This window comes from Nanorana parkeri, unplaced genomic scaffold (genome assembly GCF_000935625.1).
Source record: "Nanorana parkeri isolate BGI_ZX_2015 unplaced genomic scaffold, ASM93562v1 scaffold1130, whole genome shotgun sequence".
Taxonomy (NCBI): domain Eukaryota; kingdom Metazoa; phylum Chordata; class Amphibia; order Anura; family Dicroglossidae; genus Nanorana; species Nanorana parkeri.
The window spans coordinates 468609-488975 of record NW_017307398.1 but is presented as its reverse complement, the minus strand read 5'-3'; the positions used below and the strand labels follow the sequence as shown (position 1 = coordinate 488975).

At 40.7% G+C, this 20367-nt stretch overlaps 1 protein-coding gene across 1 annotated transcript in view; it reads right to left on the bottom strand.

Moving 5' to 3' along the window:
• DZIP1 (DAZ interacting zinc finger protein 1) overlaps positions 1-20367 on the bottom strand; it is a 52009-nt gene that overhangs the window by 22926 nt on the left and 8716 nt on the right. Inside the window, exons 3-9 of the mRNA XM_018568045.1 lie at positions 20185-20269; positions 18505-18518; positions 13990-14109; positions 10794-10961; positions 7546-7689; positions 3875-4081; positions 559-607 (exon numbers count right to left, since the gene is read on the bottom strand). Of these exons, the coding sequence (XP_018423547.1) occupies positions 559-607; positions 3875-4081; positions 7546-7689; positions 10794-10961; positions 13990-14109; positions 18505-18518; positions 20185-20269 (787 nt within the window). The remainder of the gene's footprint in view (positions 1-558; positions 608-3874; positions 4082-7545; positions 7690-10793; positions 10962-13989; positions 14110-18504; positions 18519-20184; positions 20270-20367) is intronic.

Below are 20367 nucleotides of genomic sequence, written 5' to 3'. Positions count from 1 at the left end.
CTTATGACATAGAGAGATAGAAAGTTACATTTTTACTCTTGAATCTACTCTGTTTAATTCATCTGCAGATTGAAAGGGTGACCTTTGACCTGCATATGATGTCAGCTAAAGCAACCTAAAAAGTAGAAGAAAAAAAAGTATTTTTAAAAAATAAATGTTGTTTCTATGTAACCCACTATTAAATCTTAGTTTACCCCAATCAGCCCTAATGAACTCCTTTTTCTTCTTCTCCTATTATTTTTCTGCTGATGTTCGTTTTTCAATTCCAATTATTTTAAACATTGAGCAAGAGTAAATGTACTCTTGTGACCCAAAAGAGGTTTGGCTTTACTTCCCTTCTAATATTCTGTTGTGTTCCCAGAACAGGAAGTGAAGAAAAGTCTTCCCAATGGGAAATAAAAATGATAAGGGTTGTAGCCATTTGCCACGCTTACCAAAAAAAAAAAGGCTTTACTGGAGTTATCCTGTAAAATGTTCCCAGTGCATAAACCCGATGACATCAATAAGTATCATATCACTCAATCAGAACTTACAAAAAGGTTCCCATACACATCTTACCAGAAGATTTTTTAACAGCCGGGGGTGGTTTTGTCAATAATTCTTTAATCTAAAGAAAGATAAAGAGGATAAGCAACAATTAGGTATCTATGGCATATGAACACATCCCTGCATCCACTTAATATTCTTTCTAGAGTTCCTATACACAGGTACCCTGCTTGACTCATTTTATACGCATCCTAATCAACACTTCCTTTACAGGTCATTGTGTATGGACTAGAAGAAAGTGTCAGAAGTAGAAGACCCCAATCTGAAAAGGCAAAAGGTGCATATAAAGAGCCTGACTATCATAACTCTTAAGATGGGTATGCATATAGGGAAAGAACAACGCTACACAATAACATCTGGCATGTCCCTGCATCACATTAAGCCACAAAAACAGATCCCGATGGTGGATTCAGGTGCTTGCTGAAGCTTTGGTGACTGCTCCATGTTCTGTAGTTTGAAGGCTAATGTGTTAGCCTGGATTTGTGGGAGGAGTCTGTCCCTCCGCATCGCTTTTAACCCGAGCAAGCAGACTCACCTGGTGACGCGAGGCTTTCAGCATAACCCTCCCGCCCTTTCCCCTTATTCTTTAGCATTACACTCAGAGTATGCTCCCTTACTGGCATTACTGTCCACCCGGACCATGGCACACCTCAGGTCAGTATGTTATTCATAATTATTCTGTACACAGGTAAGCAGACTCCGAACACAAATGACTTTAACTAGCCTCTGGTGTGTGTCCAGTAGTCAGCAGAAATATAGATAAACCCTGAAACCTGTGCTTTCCACACAGCAACAGGCTACTGTGAATTATTTCAAGTTGTACCTAGGGCGTAGTAAACACAGGCTAGCTGGATGTTGGTGCATCACCCACCCATATGAGTGTGAATACTAAAGTCACCATCTAAACCTCAGGAGGGAAACTCAGTACAACTTATTTCTTCTCTATATACAGCCAAGATAAACAAAACCACCTAAATAAACTTTTGACAAAATAAAATCTGTCAATCAGATCTTGCACGTTTGGACTAGATTCTAGGGCTGCAACCAACTAATCCATTATGAGAATAGTTGTCAACTATTCTCCTTATTGATTAATTGGTTGGATCCCCTAGCTCTCCCCTCCATGCTGGGAGGAGGGCACAGCAAGCAGTGGGCGGGTGCAATAGCCAGCCTGCTATTGGCTATTGCAATTTGAAATGGCCAATAGCAGGATGGCTATTACACCAGCCCACTACCTGCTGTATTTACATTCAGCTGCCGTCTGTGGAATCTTGCCACTGGCAGCTGTCATTCCCTGGCTGAAGCTATTCAAGCGCCATGTTCTTACAATACAAGTATTCAAATAAAAATTAAAGGTGGGAAAAAAATCATTTTTGTTTTGGCCTGACAAATTTTGCTGCGGGAGGTGTGTTGCAGTGCCATTCATTTCAATGGCACCCCAAATGCGCCTCCCACTCACAGTGTGATCGCCCGCTCTGGAACGCATGGTACCGTAATGCTGAGCTTTCCAGTGCAGTGTGACTGCAAAAAATTGTGCGTGCAGTTTTATTCTGAAGTAAACTTTATGTTTGTAACACTCCATGTGTGTATTTTATTTTAAATTAAGGATGGTATTTATTTAATTTTTTTTGTCCGATTAATCGAAAAAATAATCGGCCAACTAATCGATTATGAAAATAACCATTAGTTGCAGCCCTACTAGATTCAGTCCTTTTTGCTGTGTTGAGGTGTGTTACCACATGCACATTAGTGTGCAATATTTTGCGTGTTAACTTTATTGCAGTAAGGCACCCGATTCAATTTGGACGGGCTGGCCACGCACCACAATGTAGGTTATAATACACATGCCGCTTTTTGTTTTCCTCACAGCGCAGTATAGATGGTCTGTGTGTTGTGGTGCGCTAAAACACACATACATTGCAGAGAAATGACTGGTGTGCTAGGTTGCCATTTAAAATGAATGGTACCACAATGCACTGTGTTTACTGCTTGTTTCCACAACATACAGATTTCAATCTCGCTTAAAGGATTTACCTCCACTGCATCTTTTGGTTATTCTTACCTACGCAGATTAATTTAGAGTCTCTCTACTTCCCTATCATACTGGCTACTAGAGCAGGACCTTCCCTCTTGGTAGAAGCACCTTGATAGTGATGCATTGGTTTCATATATATGGGAAAAACTGTGCAAATGAGACATATCTGCCTATGTTATTGAAATGCTACCCAAATGCTTGAGCGGAGTCGTGTAAGGCCAGGCAAGTGCGCTGCTGCTTCCACAGTGGCCTGTTGCTGTAATTTTTTATTGTGAAGGTGTCATGTCATGTACCACCAGCCTCTATTCCCGTTAAAAAGTTTTTTACATTAAATTTAAATAAAATAAATCTAATAATAATCAAAAACATTTTTAAAAGTCCCCCGCCCCCGCGCGCCGCTACGTAAACACGCGTCGGGTGCGCCTACGTATGAAAACGACGACCGCGCTACACATGTTGGGTATCGCCGCGCACGCCGGAGTGAGAGCAATAATTCTAGGGCCAGTATTTTGGGGTATCTCTAAATTGATGACCTGTGGGGGCTTTTAAAGCGTCTTCTATGGACTTTTTGGGGTACTGGGGTTTTTCGCCGTTTTACGGATGCACGCAATTTGTAACCTGGGCATGTTGGGTATCGTTTTACTCGTTGTAACCTCATCTTTTATATTTCATTAAAAAAAATGGGTATTTTGTTGTGTTTTGGGGCATTTAATTAAATTTTTCACTAAATATTGGGGTTTAATAAGGAGTTGCGCTAATATTGCGCAACATAAAAATTTGCAACTACCACCATTTTATTCTATAGGGTCTTGGCATTCAGAAAATATATAATGTTGGGGGGTTTTAAGTAATTTTCAGGCCTAAAATGTGGACTATAACATGGGTACAAAAAAATGGAAAAAAGGCCTCAGTCATGAAGGGGTTAAAGGAAACCTGTGCTGATAGAAAAATGGAGATTGATATTGTTAACCACCATTTTAAAGTGCTAGTTGCGTGGCTTTGGATCTCCATTACAACCAGACAACTAGCATTTTTAAAAGGAGGGGTCAGCAAAGTCTATGCATTACCCAGCCTAAAGGAAGAGTGCAATTGGAAGAGCTTTTCACAAGATTTTATGATTACAAAATGACATACAATGGTATTCTTTACTTGGGTCAAAAAGGGTAAAATATGTTTAAAACCTGCCCTATCCCATGGACTCCACCCAAAGCATTTAAGTCTTATTCTCAAAACTACAAGAATGCCCAGCTTGTTCTCATCACAGTTATGCCCTTCATGAAGCTGAAGTATGACCTGGTTCTTCTCATTCTTTTCCCTCTCACACTCTTGCTGAAGCTGTTGTACAATCTGGTTCTTTTCCCGATCAAAATCTTGCTGTAGCAACTGTTTGACTCGGTTCTTTTCCCGATCATGTTCCTGCCGAAGTAACTGGATGGTCTGGTTCTTTTCTCGGTCATACTCCTGTTTAAGTTCCTGGATGTGATTTCTCCACTTTTCTTCCTTTAATGAAACAAATGAGTTTAGATTGTTTATACCATTTATTAGCCCATTTTACAACATTGTAGTGATTTGGCAAAGTTTGGCCTTGAACCCCCATGAAGGCACTAACAAGTATTGTAGGCCAACAGTTTATACTTCCTAGATCCATATTAAGGCTCTTTCCTGTTAACCCCTTCATGACTGAGCTTGTTTTTAGTTTCTGTTCGTAAATGACTGACACACTTTTGACATTTTTGCTGTGTGATTCTTCCACGTCAGTCATATACTTTCTTACAAAGTGCACTCACACATATTATATATTGTTTTTTAGAGGACAGATAGGGCTACATATTTATATCACATATGTGTGTCTAACGCCTCACTTAGGACAAATAAAATATTTAAAAAAAAAGAGGAAAAAAACGTAAAAAAAACACTTTTTCCCAGTTTTGATTTGTAGTATTTTTTTTACAAAACCAGCACAGCTAAAAAAATGCAATAAATACATTCATTTATTTGTCCCTTATTTTTTTTACACATTTTTTTTATTTACACTTTTCACAATTTTTTTTTTTTACACTTTTCACTTTTTTTTTAAACTTAAAAATTTTATTTTATTTATTTAATTATATCAAGCAGTCATTGTGAATTAAGCTCACTATTACTGCTTGATAAATTAATAAATTTTTGGTTATTATCAGGCTGTTTCAAACTTCAGAACAGCCGATAATAAGTTAGTGACACTGATCCTGCAGCAGTTCAGGATTCAGCTGTCACTAAATGTTTTCTGATTGTTGCAACAACGATCAGAAAACTGAAACATTCTTCTTTCAGGAATAGATACATTATGTGTCTATTCATGAAAGAAGAAAAAAAATCCAGTATAGCTTGAGAGAGATATCTCTCAAGCTGTCAGAATGCCGGCAAAAGCCGGCATGTGTGTCCCTCTGCTTTGACTCTCAGACACCCGATATTAAGGTATCGGGTGTCTGAAAAAGGTTAACCCTTTTATTAATGAATGCCTCTGTAGTAAGGGCATCCATTAATGAATGTTAAAAGCTGATTCTCAGCGGTTAACAGCCCTCTAAAGCAGCAAATAACTCGTCACGTAATTTGGTCCCTTTGTGGCTGGATGTACAGTGTACGTCTCCCGTCACAAAGGGGTTAAATATCTTATAATGGCCAGGTGAAGTATCCGTCAATTTTTTTAAAGTGTATTTTGCAGTTACATTTAGGAAACCCCCCACTCTATGTTTGGTATGTGTTCCCATTCAGCTTACCAATAAACCATTTAAAAATATATATCTTACCTTTCTTGTTTTCTTGGAGCAGGGTCATACATAGGATACTATTGCTTAGAATAAGTGGCAACATGGTGATAAGGGACAGTCTTGAGGGACACTTTCTTTTAAAGTCTTGGTTCTCAACTGGTGGGTCATGATCCAAAAGTGGGTCGCGACACCGTGTTCAGTGGGTCACTGCATGCCTTCCACTGCACTAGGTGAGAGGCTCCTCAGCCTCCTCCTAGCGCAGCACTGTCTCACACCAAGCAGCCATTCAAAATATGTTGCCCGGTACCGATTGTCAGATTGAGGTCGGATGGGATGGGGCTATTGCCGCAAGGGAGCTCCATTCATATGTGCATTGCTTACAGCTCTCTTGTGTGCTGTAGAGGTGCCAGGACCAGAGTGACACATTCCCGGCACCTCTACAGGGCACGCTAGGGAGCTGTACAAGCACTGCACATATGGATGGAACTCCATCACAGCACATCAGCCCACACTGGATACCAGGCTGAGGATCCACTCCACTGATTAACGCACCTTACTATGCAATCGCGCATTCTGATGCGAGAGGTATGTTGCATTGCCATTCATTTGAATGTCACCACCAAACACACTGCTCTTCCACAGTTCGATCACCTGCACCGAAACACACGGTAACGCAATGCCGTGCATTCCAGTGTGGTGCGACTTGGGTCACGACTTAATGACCAAGGACAAATGTGGGTCCTGAGGTTACACAGGTTGAGAACCAATGTTTTAAAGTGCATTAACATGCAATGTACTACCCAAGCTATAAGATCTTTAACTGTTTGTTCGGACAGTATTTAAATCTAGTTTACAACTGATTCTGCCAGCACAGCACGGAAAGGATTAATTATGGCAAACATTACCCCTTAATCCCCTCATTAACATTACAAAAAAAGGGGAAGCTAAATAAGATTTTTAGCAAATTAAAAATCTAAGCAACAATATTTATTTTTGTATGCTTTATACTATGTGAATGGGAACATGTAACAAATATAAAATAAGTGTTATCCTAATTTGGCTTCAAAAGTGGAAATGCACTTTGAGGACCCTGATGGTGAGATAACCCTGAAGTAGTTCCCCATCCACTCTCCCTAGCTTAATAGTGCTAGTTCCCTATCATAGCATAAATAAAGGATTTATAAATAAAGCAGTCATTGTTAACATAACACTTGTACTTTACCAGACAAAAGCAGAGAATGTGCTCTGCTCAGTATCATACAACAGTAATGTGGATCTTTGTATTTTCCTAGTAAAAACATCCACCAAGAGATGAAATATACGTTATATGTAGACTGATCCTTTAACTAAGAATCCACTACATGACCGCCTAACGATGCCATAAGATATAGAAAAACATCTGCTTAATCTAGACACCTAAGGCTGGATTGGGAAACAATCATCTGTAGGCCCTCCAGACCCCGGCAGATAATTGACTGTATATTCTCAGGAAAAGATGCGACCATCAAGCATGGATTATCCTGGCCATTCCTTGCTACTGTATCTGACATATATATACCTGAGCAGTGACGTGCGGTACCTCTTGTTCCTGGTGAGGCATTCCCCAGCCTCGCCCCGCCGGATGAAGCCCCACACCCTGCCGGACAAAGCCCCGTCCCCAAGCTAGTACAAAGGAGGAAGGGAGGAGACAGGGAAAAGCCTCCCTGTCCCTCACTTGCTCCTCATTGCTGAGCCGCTTCGTCCATGACAGGTTACACAGCGGGGAGGATTTCCTGCTGTGTAACCTGTTAGATGCCGATCTGAATGGAGAAAAAGCTGTCAGCTTCAGACATTAACCTGACAGCTTTTTCCTCCATAATTCTAGCTGAGCCTCTGTCTCATCTGCCTCCCCTGAGATAACCGGTGCTCAGATGTTCACGCTTCCTTCACCATAGGTCAAACATGCACATCTGCATAATGTGAAAATGTATGTTTATAGAATGAGCTTTCATAAGAAGGACTGTGTAAAGGCTGGATCCTGCAGGCATGGATGGTGGCATCTAAGGTCTGTAAAAACATTTCTGTTGCTCCATGTATGTTTTTTTTTTTCTAAATTCTAGGATTAATTGTTCAAGCACCAAACTGCAGAAGATATATTGTATTTCTTCCTAATCCTTTGAAAACATACCAAACGTTAACATATATCACAAATGTAAAATGAATTTCTAACTATACCTGATTTTCTAAGAGTTCCTTAATATTTTCAGTGTCACAATGATAGTTTGACTTTCCCTGCCCTGGGTCAATCTGAGGGCTTTCTTCTAGACTGCCTAATCCAGACCTTCTTTGCTGGCTCTGTCTGTTCAATTCAATCAGCTCCTGCAAATATCAAAGCATCATAAATGAGAAATCACTGTTAGCCAGTATCATATGTGGGCTCATTGTTACTCTACCATAGCAGTATTTATACAAGCAACAATCAAGAAAAATGTTTGTTCTTCCAGAAAATCACTGAACTAGAAATAATTCTGTAAGTGGACTCATGTGCTATTTCTGCAGCATAACCATCTCAAATCTTGTTTTACAGTAAATGTCACACTCGCCATACACACATTGATTATTCATATAGTGAAATGGATAGTTAAAACAATACATTGCTTTGACTAAAGGATACATCTATCTGCATCAATCTGATTACTTTCAAAGTGACAAAAGTCCTGAAGTGACATATGAGCTAGAAGGAGCAACCACGGCATTTGGCAAGGAAAGCAGGTATTCTACACAACCGGAAGAGTAGAATACATGCAGCAACTGGGGAAAACAACCGCACTAAGTATATTATATATTGTGCGGCAGGGTCACTTCAAAGCCCATTTCCACCTTTGCGGAGGTATTTAAAAAAAAACATATGCCAGCAATGTACACAGAGTACACATGAAGTAGGCATATGAAGTTGATGTATATGAACACAGAAACGTACATTTTTGTTAGCTTTCTTCTTCAGATCCTTATGGAAATGGCCAACTCCCTGTTTTGCAAGCAATGTATGTATATTACAACTGAACTCTCCACCCCCCATTCATTAGTATTCATAGTGGTAACCCCGACCCTCAGGACAGTGTACTGTGTGCAACGGCAGAGCTGGTGTTTAGTGAACGTGTTACACAGATCACACGGAGGGGGCAGCTGTTAACTGACCGCTTTACAGTCCGACCCCAGTGTAAGGCTGGGTTCACACCTAGGCGTATTGAATATGCGCGTTTCGTGACACGCGCTTTTAGCCCGATTCGCAGTTAAAAAAATGTGCGACAATTGCGTGTTTCCGAGGGCTACTTGGCTGTATCCCAATGGAAACGCGCGACAAAAACGCCCCAAAGAAGCTCCTGTACTTCTTTGGGCGTAGGGCGTTTTGTAGCGCGTTCATACGGCCTGTAATACGCCCAGGTGTGAACCATACCCATAGGAAATAATGGGATTTCGGTGTTTGAGCATTTGGCAGAGCGTTCGAACGCGCTACAGAACGCCCAGGTGTGAACCAGGCCTTAGAGGGAGTTTGCTGTAGAGAAAATCTTTAATTTGTAGGATTCAGGCCTAATAAAAATGTCATTAAAAAATGAAGAAAGCCTGTGATGTGAGTCATGTACATGTGCACATATATACATTATCACTGCACCTCTACATTACCACAATAAATGCTAATCACTTACAAAGGTGGAAACTGACTTTAAGGTTGACCCAAATGTTCAGAGCTGGCTGGAGTGCACCATACTTTAACCAGCAGACTAAAGTTCTCCACGGTCCCAGCGTTGACCCTATCTGCAATGATTACAGAACATACTTGTTGTTTTGCTGAACAGTGATATCACCGACTCATTCACAGACACCTCTGAAGATCTATAAAATAGCTGTGCTACATCTGTGCCAGTGATAAATCCTAACCATCAACACTTTAAAACATTCAGCAAAGAAGAGTTAATTTGTAAATTGTATCAACCAATGTATATAGGAGGATACTTTAGGATTTTGCTCTTTAAAAGAGAACTATGGGGTAAGTGTTTTTCCCCATAGTTCTCTTAAGGGTCACAGCTACAGCTCACGGTATACTAAGACCGCCGCAGCCGGGACGGATCCAGACATTACTGTCGGATCCACCCAGCTGCGTGAGTGACAGCTGACTCTGCCTATCTAAAGGCAGAACCAGCTCTACCCGCCCCCTCCCCGTCCGTTCCTCCAGTCAGCGCTGGAGGATCAGAGCGGGGAAGGGAGAATCCCTGCGGGGAGCGGTGAGTGACAGTTACGGCTCTCTGCAGGGAGATGATCAAGAAGTGAGAAGGCAACGGTATGCGTTCGCTCCCTTCCCGATCTATTGAGCCGACGTGTGACAGTTTCATTGTCACATGTCGGCTTGAACTACGAGGATGAGTGATTTTCACTCGCCTCATAGTTCTCCTTTAATGACAGTTGTCCTTTAACATAAAGTTGAAGTCTATGTAACAAAGAAAAAATGCCCTAAAGACTTAAAAGCAGGCACAATGAAAAGCAGCACATACATATGTTAAAGAGACTCTGCCTCTAGAATAAAAGCGAAAACAAACAGCTACAGCTATAAAGTTCAGGCACCTTCAGTTACAATGTTACATGAACATACCTGCAGTTTAAAAAAAAAAAAAAACCCCTGGAGTTATGGCTGAATGCTGGGTTATTCTGAGATGTAAAGCCCCAGCACTTTCTCATAGTTCAGACGCTTGCTTGCTTCTTTTTGCCTTCTGCACATTCCTAGTGACCAGCAATCCAATGCATCATAGTGATGGGCTAATGCAACTGTAAGGACCTACTTGCAACCTCTGGCATTTTCCAGAAGTCTAGCACGGCATTAGGCCTTATCTGCAGGGCTTTTAAACCCCTAGGTGCCTACACGTTATACCCGCAACAGTTTTTCCGTTTTTGGTCTAGAGCTTCTTTCTGAAAATAAAAAAAGTGTACTGCAAGGAATATGGAAGCCACAAGTGATGATCTGCTTCTGGAAAGGAGTCCCTAACCTAGGGCAAGCATGCAAATCAGAAAAGTCAAAGTGAAATCAGAACTGTATATTTCTTCCAAGCTATTATTTTCAGATAAACAATTAAGTAATGACAACTTCCATTATGAATTGGCACACATTCCTTTAATCCTTCATGGTATCCCTAAAGCCTCTGATGCCAGGGTGCCTGCCATGTAATGGATTCAGAGCTAAAGCACCCTCTGCCCTCACATCTAAGTAATGTGCTGAGCCTCACAAGCTTATAGTGAGAGAGGCAATATATTGTGAATGAGTTCTGACTTTGGAGCTTGAAGCTGAGGTTTGCATAAAGTGTGCCATGGGTTACTGGGTAGTCTGTACAATTACTCAAGTATCTGCAGGTATCTTTGGGTATCTCATTTTTGTATGTTCTTGGACCATTTGTTTTCATAACAAAATACTTTATATTGCAGTTGTTACTCACATTCTCCAGAGAAGAGTTCTTATCAGTCACTTCTTTAAGCTCCTTCATAAACATTTCTTTCACTTTTCTCATTTCTTCTTCAAAATTTTCTCTTTCTTCTGCTTTCCACTTGTCAAACTTTTTCAAAACTTCCAACTCCATTGTTTTCCTATGCTCACTTTCCTGTAGCTGTATAAAATATAGTGATATTAATTTTTTAAAGATACTCAAAAATGTTTTACCACTTCACCTGTTGGAAGCACTGGACATTCCGTCCTCATCCTGCATCTCACCACCTCTCACGGTTGCTGCACCTGCCACACAGCAGTCAAGTAGCCAACAGTTTCACTAATCGGTGTGCAGAGCTTGATGGGGCTGGTGAGGGACTAGTTCCCCATCGAGTTTGTTCCGCTGGTCATTGATGGCAGGCAATGGTTAGACTTCATAGCCAATAGACAGTCTGCTATTAGCTATGAAATCCATACAATTCCTGCTATCAACCACTACCAGACTGGACCTGATGGGGAACTAGTCCCTCGGTATTCCTATCAGGCTCTGCCCACTGTTAGCATCACTAGTTGTTAAGGACGGCGTGGGCTACACAGATGTGGTCATGGGTGATAGCCCCTTTGTTTACATTCAGTTACCGGCTGGGATATATCCTGGTTGGCAGCTTCATGGGGCCAGTGATGCGTCATTGGTTGATAGGACACTGGCGGTGTCATAGCAACCAATAAACCCTCAGCAGAAAGCTGTCAGATTCATGAAAGCTTCCCAGCACATACATACCCCACTCTGAGCACTACAGTCTCTCTGTACACCAGCTCAGGTTTGGTCTTAATTACCGCCAGTTTTCGATTCTGTAAACTGGCGGTAATTCTTTTTGCATAAACAAAAAACCATAGCGACAGATTCTTAAAGTGGCAAGTGGCACTATTAGGAACTAGCTGAATCTGTCCATGTGTTGGTTAAGATGCCAAAATGTTTGACAGGGGTTTTTGGGCACAGAAACATGGTGCAAAGCCTTTATCGAATTCCCACCATTAACTTAAAAACAAGCTACCAATCCAGTCTATGTAGCTACATACACCTACCTATATAACGCTCCTTACCACTCACCTGATTGTATCCCTCATAATATAAGGTCCATGGGCAGGTCACTCTGTTACATATTGCTTTATTCAAATAGCGTCCCTAATGTTTAAGTTCTAATCTAAAGCAACCAATCAGAATTCATCTTGTACAGGTCTGTCTTTAGAAAACCTAATTCTACTTGGCTCTGTACTTATTGTGAATCTGACCTGATCTAAAACTTTCTAAAAGGTAAAAACTGTGCTGGAGTTCAGACACAGTGAATGGAATTTATCAAAACTGGAGCAGCTGTGCATGTTAACCAATCAGCTTCTCTCTTCAGTTTGTTCAGGTAAGATTTAAAAATGAGACAGAGAAGCTGATTGGCTGCAGTGCAAATCTGCTCCAGATTTTGCCTGCTCCAGTTTGGATAAATTTCTCCCAATGAGTACATATGTTAGTCTTCAAATAGATCCTTGTGGATCCTAGACTAAGGTTGGACACGGAGTCTTGACTTCCACACAAGTACACTAAAATGCAGGGTAACCAAAGGTTCTTACATTTGACAGATGAACGACAATAGGCAAGGTTTAAAGTCAGGACAGAGCAGGGCTGAAAGTGTTACTATAGCCATAACATTTTGTTTTGTTTAGGAAAGAAAAGGGAATGGTTATAAACCCTGGCAGGTTTTTAATGCTCTCTTTTTTGACCTGGGGAACATTGTTACTGGGACAGAAAGTGGTTGGAAATCCAAACGTTTACAGTTGTCAACAGAATAAAAGATGAGGGAAAATCTTCAATTCAAGACAACTGATTTATCCTCACTTTGTAGTAATTTCCTCTCACTTCTTGAGGTGTCTCTGGGACAGAAAGTGAAGGAAAATATCCCGTTTAGAAAACTGAGAGCAAAAACATAAACTGACAGCTTAGTGTCTCTTGGCCTACTGAAAGAGCACAGACAGCCTGATAAAGAGAATACAATGCACTTTAATGTGCATCGTTGAGACCACTGCGGGAACTGTGCGGCACAAAATCGTGAGGCCTCCCAAATAGTACAAGTGTGATAATCTGGAAGATTCCGCACGTTCTCGGCTATTTAATAGCCGCAAGCGAGCGGGATCCATGCGGATTTTAAAATATTAGCGCTTCCATCCTGCGAGAAACGCAAACACTATATGTGAATGGAGCCTTAGGGTTGTTTTTAGGGATGCACCGATATATAGGCCCCCGAAACATATCGGCCGAGAATGGCACTTTTGGCATAATGCTGAAAGTGCCATTTTCTGGCCGATGCAGCGGTGCATCCGTTCGTTCTCACCTCACTGCTGGGCGCTGCTCTGTCCCAGCGGGGAGGAGAGAAACTGTAACAGGCGGCCGAGCCTTGCGGGAGGAGAGCGCTGTGAGCGGCCAGCCTCTCTCTTCCCACACTGCTCAGCCTCCTGTCAGAGATCGGCAGAACGGTGTGTGGGCGGAGACAGCCAGTGGTGTCACAGCAGGCTGAGCTTCTCTCCCTCAGCCTCCTGTGACATATCAGAGAGGAGAGCAAGGTACAAACACTCACTGTTTTTAAATAATTGATGACATATTATTTTTACTATATCCTCAATTATGAATGAATGGGAAGTGATTTACATCACCTCCTGTTCATTCATGATTGTGGTTATAGTAAACATACTATCTCCACATGTTATGAATGAACAGGAACACTCAGTATTGAGGATTCCTGTTCATTGATAACAGGGGCTGCCGAAAAAGAGATTAAGGACTACGTGTCCTCAATAGCTTTTCTATTTTAAAAGGAAAATACCAGGAGTCTGTTTAGACCCCCGATATTTCCCCGAAGCCCCTAAAAGTAAAGTAAAAAATAAAAATATTTATTAAAAAATGAATAAATAAATATTAATATAAAAAATTAAAAAGTTTATAAAAAATTAAGAAAAATAAAATATTTGAAAAATTTGAAAAAGTTAAAATAAACTGACAATTTTTTTTAATTTCAGTTTTGTGTCGGTTATGAAATTTTCATTTTGGTGCACCACTGGTTGTTTTAAGAACCTGCCAAAAAAGAGAATGTGCTCAGTGCCTGAATTGTGACACTTGTAGCAACAGCTTCAGGAAAATATGACTGTGGCCACATCCATCTTACCTGAGAGAGTTTCTCCAGATGAGTTGCTTTATCGGTCTCCAGCTGCTTTTTGGTAAACTGTAGTTCTTCTTTCAGACAGTTTATTTCATAGTGCAAGTTATCATAATGCTGTGGACTTTGCTTTCGTTTTCCACCTTAAAGAGGAAAAAAGAAAATAGGATTGTTGAGAGTATGGCTATGCATGAAATACCAAATAGGACAGCTAACGACAATGTTTTGTTTTTTATTACCTTGCACGATTCAGCAAAATAAATGATAAATGATTCAGTTGCCGTTTATAGGAAGTCATTCACATCATTCCTTATACATTCAGAAGTTTACAATCTAATATTCCTTTCACAATAAAAATGCACACACAGGCTAGTGACACATTTCAAGAGGAGTTCAATAGCCTATGAGTATGTCTATTGCGAGAAAGTCAGAGTACACTGTGAGAGCATAAAAACTCCAGTCAGATAGAGCCCCAGGTTGAAATGAAACACAGGGTTCCCTTACTACTAGACGGCACTTCTAATGACTATAGGCAAAATGTAAAGGTTCCAGGATATAAAAACATTTTAACTTATAAGACATAAGCAAAGTTACATTTACATAGTAGTATTTTACTGTTTATCTCAGTCGATATGGCATAAATGGTACGATTAAAGAAGAACTCTAACTTCCTTTTTTGAATGTCCCCAGTCACCCAAGGGACACAATAGATGTAGTACTTTGTGCCATCTTTTTACATGGTGTCTAAGGCTGGGTTCACCCCTAGGCGTATCGAATATGCGCGTTTGTCGCGCGTTTCGTGACACGTGTTTTTACAGCGATTCGCGGTAAAAAAACGTGCGACAAGCACGCGTTTCCGGCTGTATCCCAATGCAAACGTGCAACAAAAACGCCCCAAAGGAGCTCCTGCACTTCTTTGGGCGTAGGACGTTTTGTAGCGTGTTCATACGGCCTGTAATACGCCCAGGTGTGAACCATACCCATAGCAAATAATGGGATTTCGGTGTTTGAGCGTTTTGCAGAGCGTTCAAACGCGCTACAAAACGCCCAGGTGTGAACCAGGCCAAAGGTTAGCTGTATGGTATGGCAGGGTGCCCCCATTCCCCACCACTGTCAGAACTAAAGAAGGGATTTTATTTACAATCCATTACCGTTTCCCTGAACAGTCTAGGAAAGGTATTTATACATGAATTTATGGACCTGCATTTACATTTGTAATGCTCATGAGAGTTGTTCTTTAAGTGCAGTGTGAAACACTTTAGAAAGTCACCATACTATCCTGATTTGCCCTGTTGGATTTAAATAAAACTTCTGAGTAGAATAGACTGGTTGGTGCCCTCATCCATGAATCCAGTTTTGTGATATGTACCAGTTGTAATGAGCTGAAGTGGCACCTGTATTGGCTGCAGCGGGTATGTAGACTGACCTGCAGCAGAAATCATTTGGTGAATGGACTATGTGACAGAGATAATGTACATTATTTCAGGAACTGAAGCCCTAAGAAACTGTATAATTAGCAAAGCAAATATAATGGTTTCATTGTGAAAACATCTGTGTCATAATAAATAATATTCAGAGGATACATTTTCTCTGCTCACCGCTATCTGTACATCTACCTTTTCTGAGTACATTTTTCATGTCTTTTGTGCTACCAACTCGCATATTGGCCTTTCAGCCGAAAAAGTGACCTGACAGACAACTAATGAAAAGTTCTGCTTCATCAACGAGGGCATTCAGGTTTGATATGAGGCAGAGGGCCAGCAGAGCAGAACTCTTCCTGAAAGTACAAAACTACTATACTAAGCACTTGCCATACACCCTTCTCAATGAAGCTTTCTTCACTTCATTTAACTGACATTGGTTTGTTTGTACAAAGACATTTCAAATATCCGGCTTCTGAGAAAATTCAGCACCATAGATGCATAACCTCATTTATCAACATATTTGTTTTTATTAAAATGTGTTGTACTTGTAACATGTAATACAAAATCTTCAACATAAATAACTTAAAACTAGGGATGTTCAGATACCAAGTAACGTACACGGTACAAGTACAGATACTTTTCAAGCTCCAAGACTAGACTAGAGAAAAATTCAAATATTCCCCCTCCCCGTCCGCTCCGCCAGTCAGCGCTGGAGGATCGGACAGGGGAGGGGGGAATCCCTGCAGGTCGCCGTGAGTGATAGTCACGGCTCTTTGCAGGGAAAGATCGAGAAGTGGGCGAGCTCCGGTATGTGTTCGCTCACTTCCCAATCTACTGAGCCGACCTGTGACAGTTTCATTGTCACAGGTCGGCTCAGATCATGAGGCTGAGTGAACATCACTCATCTCATAGTTCTCCTTTAATGTATGATTTTTTTTTATTATTATTATGACCACCTGACGTTTGTAGGCAAATTAGCTATAATTTTGCATTGAAGTTGCTAGAGGACCAGACCATTATAAATAGGGAAGCAGGTTGTTTACCACAACAGTAGAAGTGATTTTTTTCTGAAGATACGGGTAAAGAACGTCCTTCAAGCTGGTGGGGGCAGTGTTATGGTTTGGGGCATGTTTTCCTGGCATGATTTGGGCCCTTTAATTCGTGTGGAACAACGTCTGAATAGCACAAGATACCAAAGTATTGTTGCTGATCAAGTTCATCCTATCATGTTGATGGCGTATCCCAATGGAGATGGTTTCTTCCAACAAGACAATGCGCCATGCCACGGTGCTCGTATTGTGCAGGAGTGGTTTCAGGAACATGAGGGAGACTTTACCTTGCATAGGTGGCCCCCACAATCACCAGATCTCAATCCAATTGAGCATTTGTGGGACGAAGTTGAAAGAGCCATCAGGCAGCTGGTTCCACAACCATCAAATCTCACAGAACTGGACAGTGCTATTCATCAGGCATGGTGTCAGATTCCTCGCATCACCTTTCAACATCTCGTGGAGTCAATGCCAAGAAGAATCGCTGCAGTATTGAAGGCAAAAGGTGGCTCCACGAAGTACTGATGGGGTGGTCATAATAATCTGGCCACTCAGTGTATATGTAAGGGATTCACTGATACCATTTTTTCAAGTACAACTACTGATACTTATCCAAGTGCTCACAGATACAAGTACTGATACATGTTCGCTTATTGTCAAGTGACAGTTTTTCTAAAACAATACAGACTAATGATTTCAGGACAGTGGTGGAGCGCCAGAGCCAGGTCCCAGCTGCAACCTCTGCAACCCTGGTAGTTCTCGTGAAAATGCCAAGTATCAGCATTGGTATCTGAACATCCCTAGTTAAAATAATAAAACATTTATTTTTAATAATAATTTAATATTTTTTTCTGAAAATAGGGGTTTCCCTTAAATTCATTGCAATGACACATAATCAGGGTTATTCACAAAAGGGTGAGGAGTTTGGAGAAGGCAGGAGAAGTGAACATTCTAGGCCAAAATAGCTGATTTGGAAAAGTTCTCCTATTCAGCTCACTTTCCAGTTCAGCTATGTTGTCCTAGATTGTTCACTTCTCCTGCGTTCTCCAAACTCTACACCCTTTTGTGAATAACCCTGAATGGGTCTCATTTCTGAAGTGTCTGACTGCAGAGCTTTCTTTATTTTCCACCTGCCCTTTTCTCCTAGTGCGTATTCAAATATTTAGGGAAGACATTGGGGGCAATTTATGTATGTGTTTGTGACAACATATTAAGCCCAAAGTGTCATGCTCTGTTATGCGTCTTTTTTGCAGTGTTCTTGCAACATATTAATGTCTACAGCTTACTGCAAATGTGTTCCAACATTTCAGCTGCATGGGATTTGCATCCAGCATCTGTGACAGTAAAAGACCTCTGAACTGTTGCACATTCTAGAAGAGCTCCTGAGCTCTTCTTAAGTATCGCAAAGATAATTCACCTTCACATCCTCAAGTAAGGCAAGTACTTCAGGGCTATTCATCTGTCACCCCGGAGGTTCACAGGCAAGCTTAAGATGATTTAGAGACAGAGACAACTTAGAGAAAATGTAGAGGCAATTCTCCTGATGAAGGCATTTAGGAATGAAGCATACTCTAGGATAACAGAGCTGTCGCTATAGGCACTAGAAATTAGGGGTACGACAGATTAAAAGATGCTGATGATGCAACCAAATTGACAAATGTCCTGGTTAGCTATCATTACTTTTTGTTGATCTCCGTGCCTAAAAATTTAGTCCCAAACTTGTTCATAAATTACCCCCAATGTCTTGTGTGACCTGAATAAATATTGATCTGAGAATGTAGACTATCAATTCACCTGGATCTGATATTACTGTGGTATAAGGCATACAGAAAAATGTATACATCACTAGGTAGCAGTTAATTGCGATGCTTCATACTTGAGCAGTAACTATGGCTGCTAGTGCACTAAGATAGAATGGCAGCCTCTATCAAATCTCTGTAGGACCCCTATGTGTCAGATTTGTCAGAACTAGATGTAAGCTTCACCCAATAGGTGGGGTTGTGGCACTTAGGGGCCCATTCAAACCTCTGCACTTTAGATGCTCAAAGTACCTCAGCGCTGAATACTAAAAAATGTCCTGGACAGGAAAGGGGGTTAACACCCCGGTCTTCAAGTGGTTAAAGAAAACTAGTTAACAATTGGAATTTGTAGTAACTTCCACTAGTGAAATGTGACCGCGTTTCATGTTATACCCCAAATATGACATGGTCCCAAAGGTAAACTTATCCTTTAACTTTGTTTTCAACAAGGATAAGTAAGAGTATAACTTTACATATGTTACGTTGATGGCACAAAGTGTGTGTGGAGCAAGAGTGTGGAAGCAAAAAAAAAACACTCTGGGGGGAATTTATCAAAACTGGAGCAGACAAAATCTGTAAGAGCTGTGCATGGCAACCAATCAGCTTCTATCTTTCATTTTTAAATCTTAACTGAACAAACTGAACAGAGATGCTGACTGAATGCCATGTGCAACTGCTCCAGATTCTGTCTGCTCCAGTTTTGATGAATTCCCCTCCTTGTATGATATGGAATTAGGAGCATGCACAAAAAATTATAACGCTGGTAGTCCACAGAGCATTGGGAAGGAAGGAAAGAAGGAAAGAAGGAAAGAAAGAAAGAAAGAAAGAAAGAAAGAAAGAAAGAAAGAAAGAAAGAAAGAAAGAAAGAAAGAAAGAAATGGACTATGATACATTTGGTACAAATAAAGTCAGCAAGTATGGTTACTGCCCAGAAGATATTAAGTATGGGCCTGTTTAGCAGGACTTTACCAGGGTCCTTTCATATACTATGTTTAGTAGTAAGTTAATGACATTTTAGAGCCATTTCTATGATCATTGCATCTAAGGGCAGGACTGACAGATGTGGTAAAAAAGAGACTACGCACCACTGTCCATTACAGCCAAGGAAGGTGCCATCTTAGCCCGTTGGATTGCAGTTGACAAGGTGCCGCATATATGACCAACTATAACACCAGTCATTTGAGGGCTGACATTTCGGTTGAGAGCTGAAATAAGCACACTGACAACCTTGACATTTATTACCAGAGACATGCCTTGAAAGTAACTGTTTTGGGAGACAGTTGAATTGGAGGGTCTAGTTCCTTTTTAAACTGCACTGGAAAATTCTGTAGCATTACTTTCAATGGTTTAGATTGCACCTAAGCATAATACTGCAGGGCGTTTTTTAAAACTGCTGCAGCACAATCTGCTGCAGTTCAGATGGATTTTCCGGCAAACACATTTTTCACAAGGATGATTAGTATTGCATATACAAGCACTGTAATAGAAGCCGCTGCACATAAAATGTAGGAGTAACGTTCACCCTTGAAAACATATGTTAAAATGTATAAGGTAAACTCTCTGTTAACCAGTATTCAACTAACCAGGACTCTCACCTAACCAGAAAAAAAAGTCTCCCGTACACTCACTGTTCTGCTGATCTGCGACATGTATTATCCTGGAAACGATTGTATGCCTTTTTGTCTTAATTTGTTTTAAGTGTGCCTATTTGCTTTTGATTACTGCATTTCAATATTAATATGAAGTCAATACATAGTTTATGGTATAGTATGGAGTATGGCATTAGTTAGACCAATTTTCAATAGTAACACTCAAGCAACCAGAAAATACATTTATCCGGAATCTACCAATCCCAGTGGATGCCGGATAACGGGGAGTTTACTGTATATTGGTCTGCAGCATACTGTTCTTACAAGGATAGTAATGAATTACCTAAAGAAGTATCTTCAGCATGCCTCCTCTTTATGTGACCTTCTAAATACGAATAGTTTACAAAAGACTTCTCACAATGTTGGCACTGAAAAGAAAACACAAAAATATATATACCTAGTCTAATATCACAGTTATTATACACATTTAAAATTGTATAGCAGTAAAGAAACAATGTTTTATGGG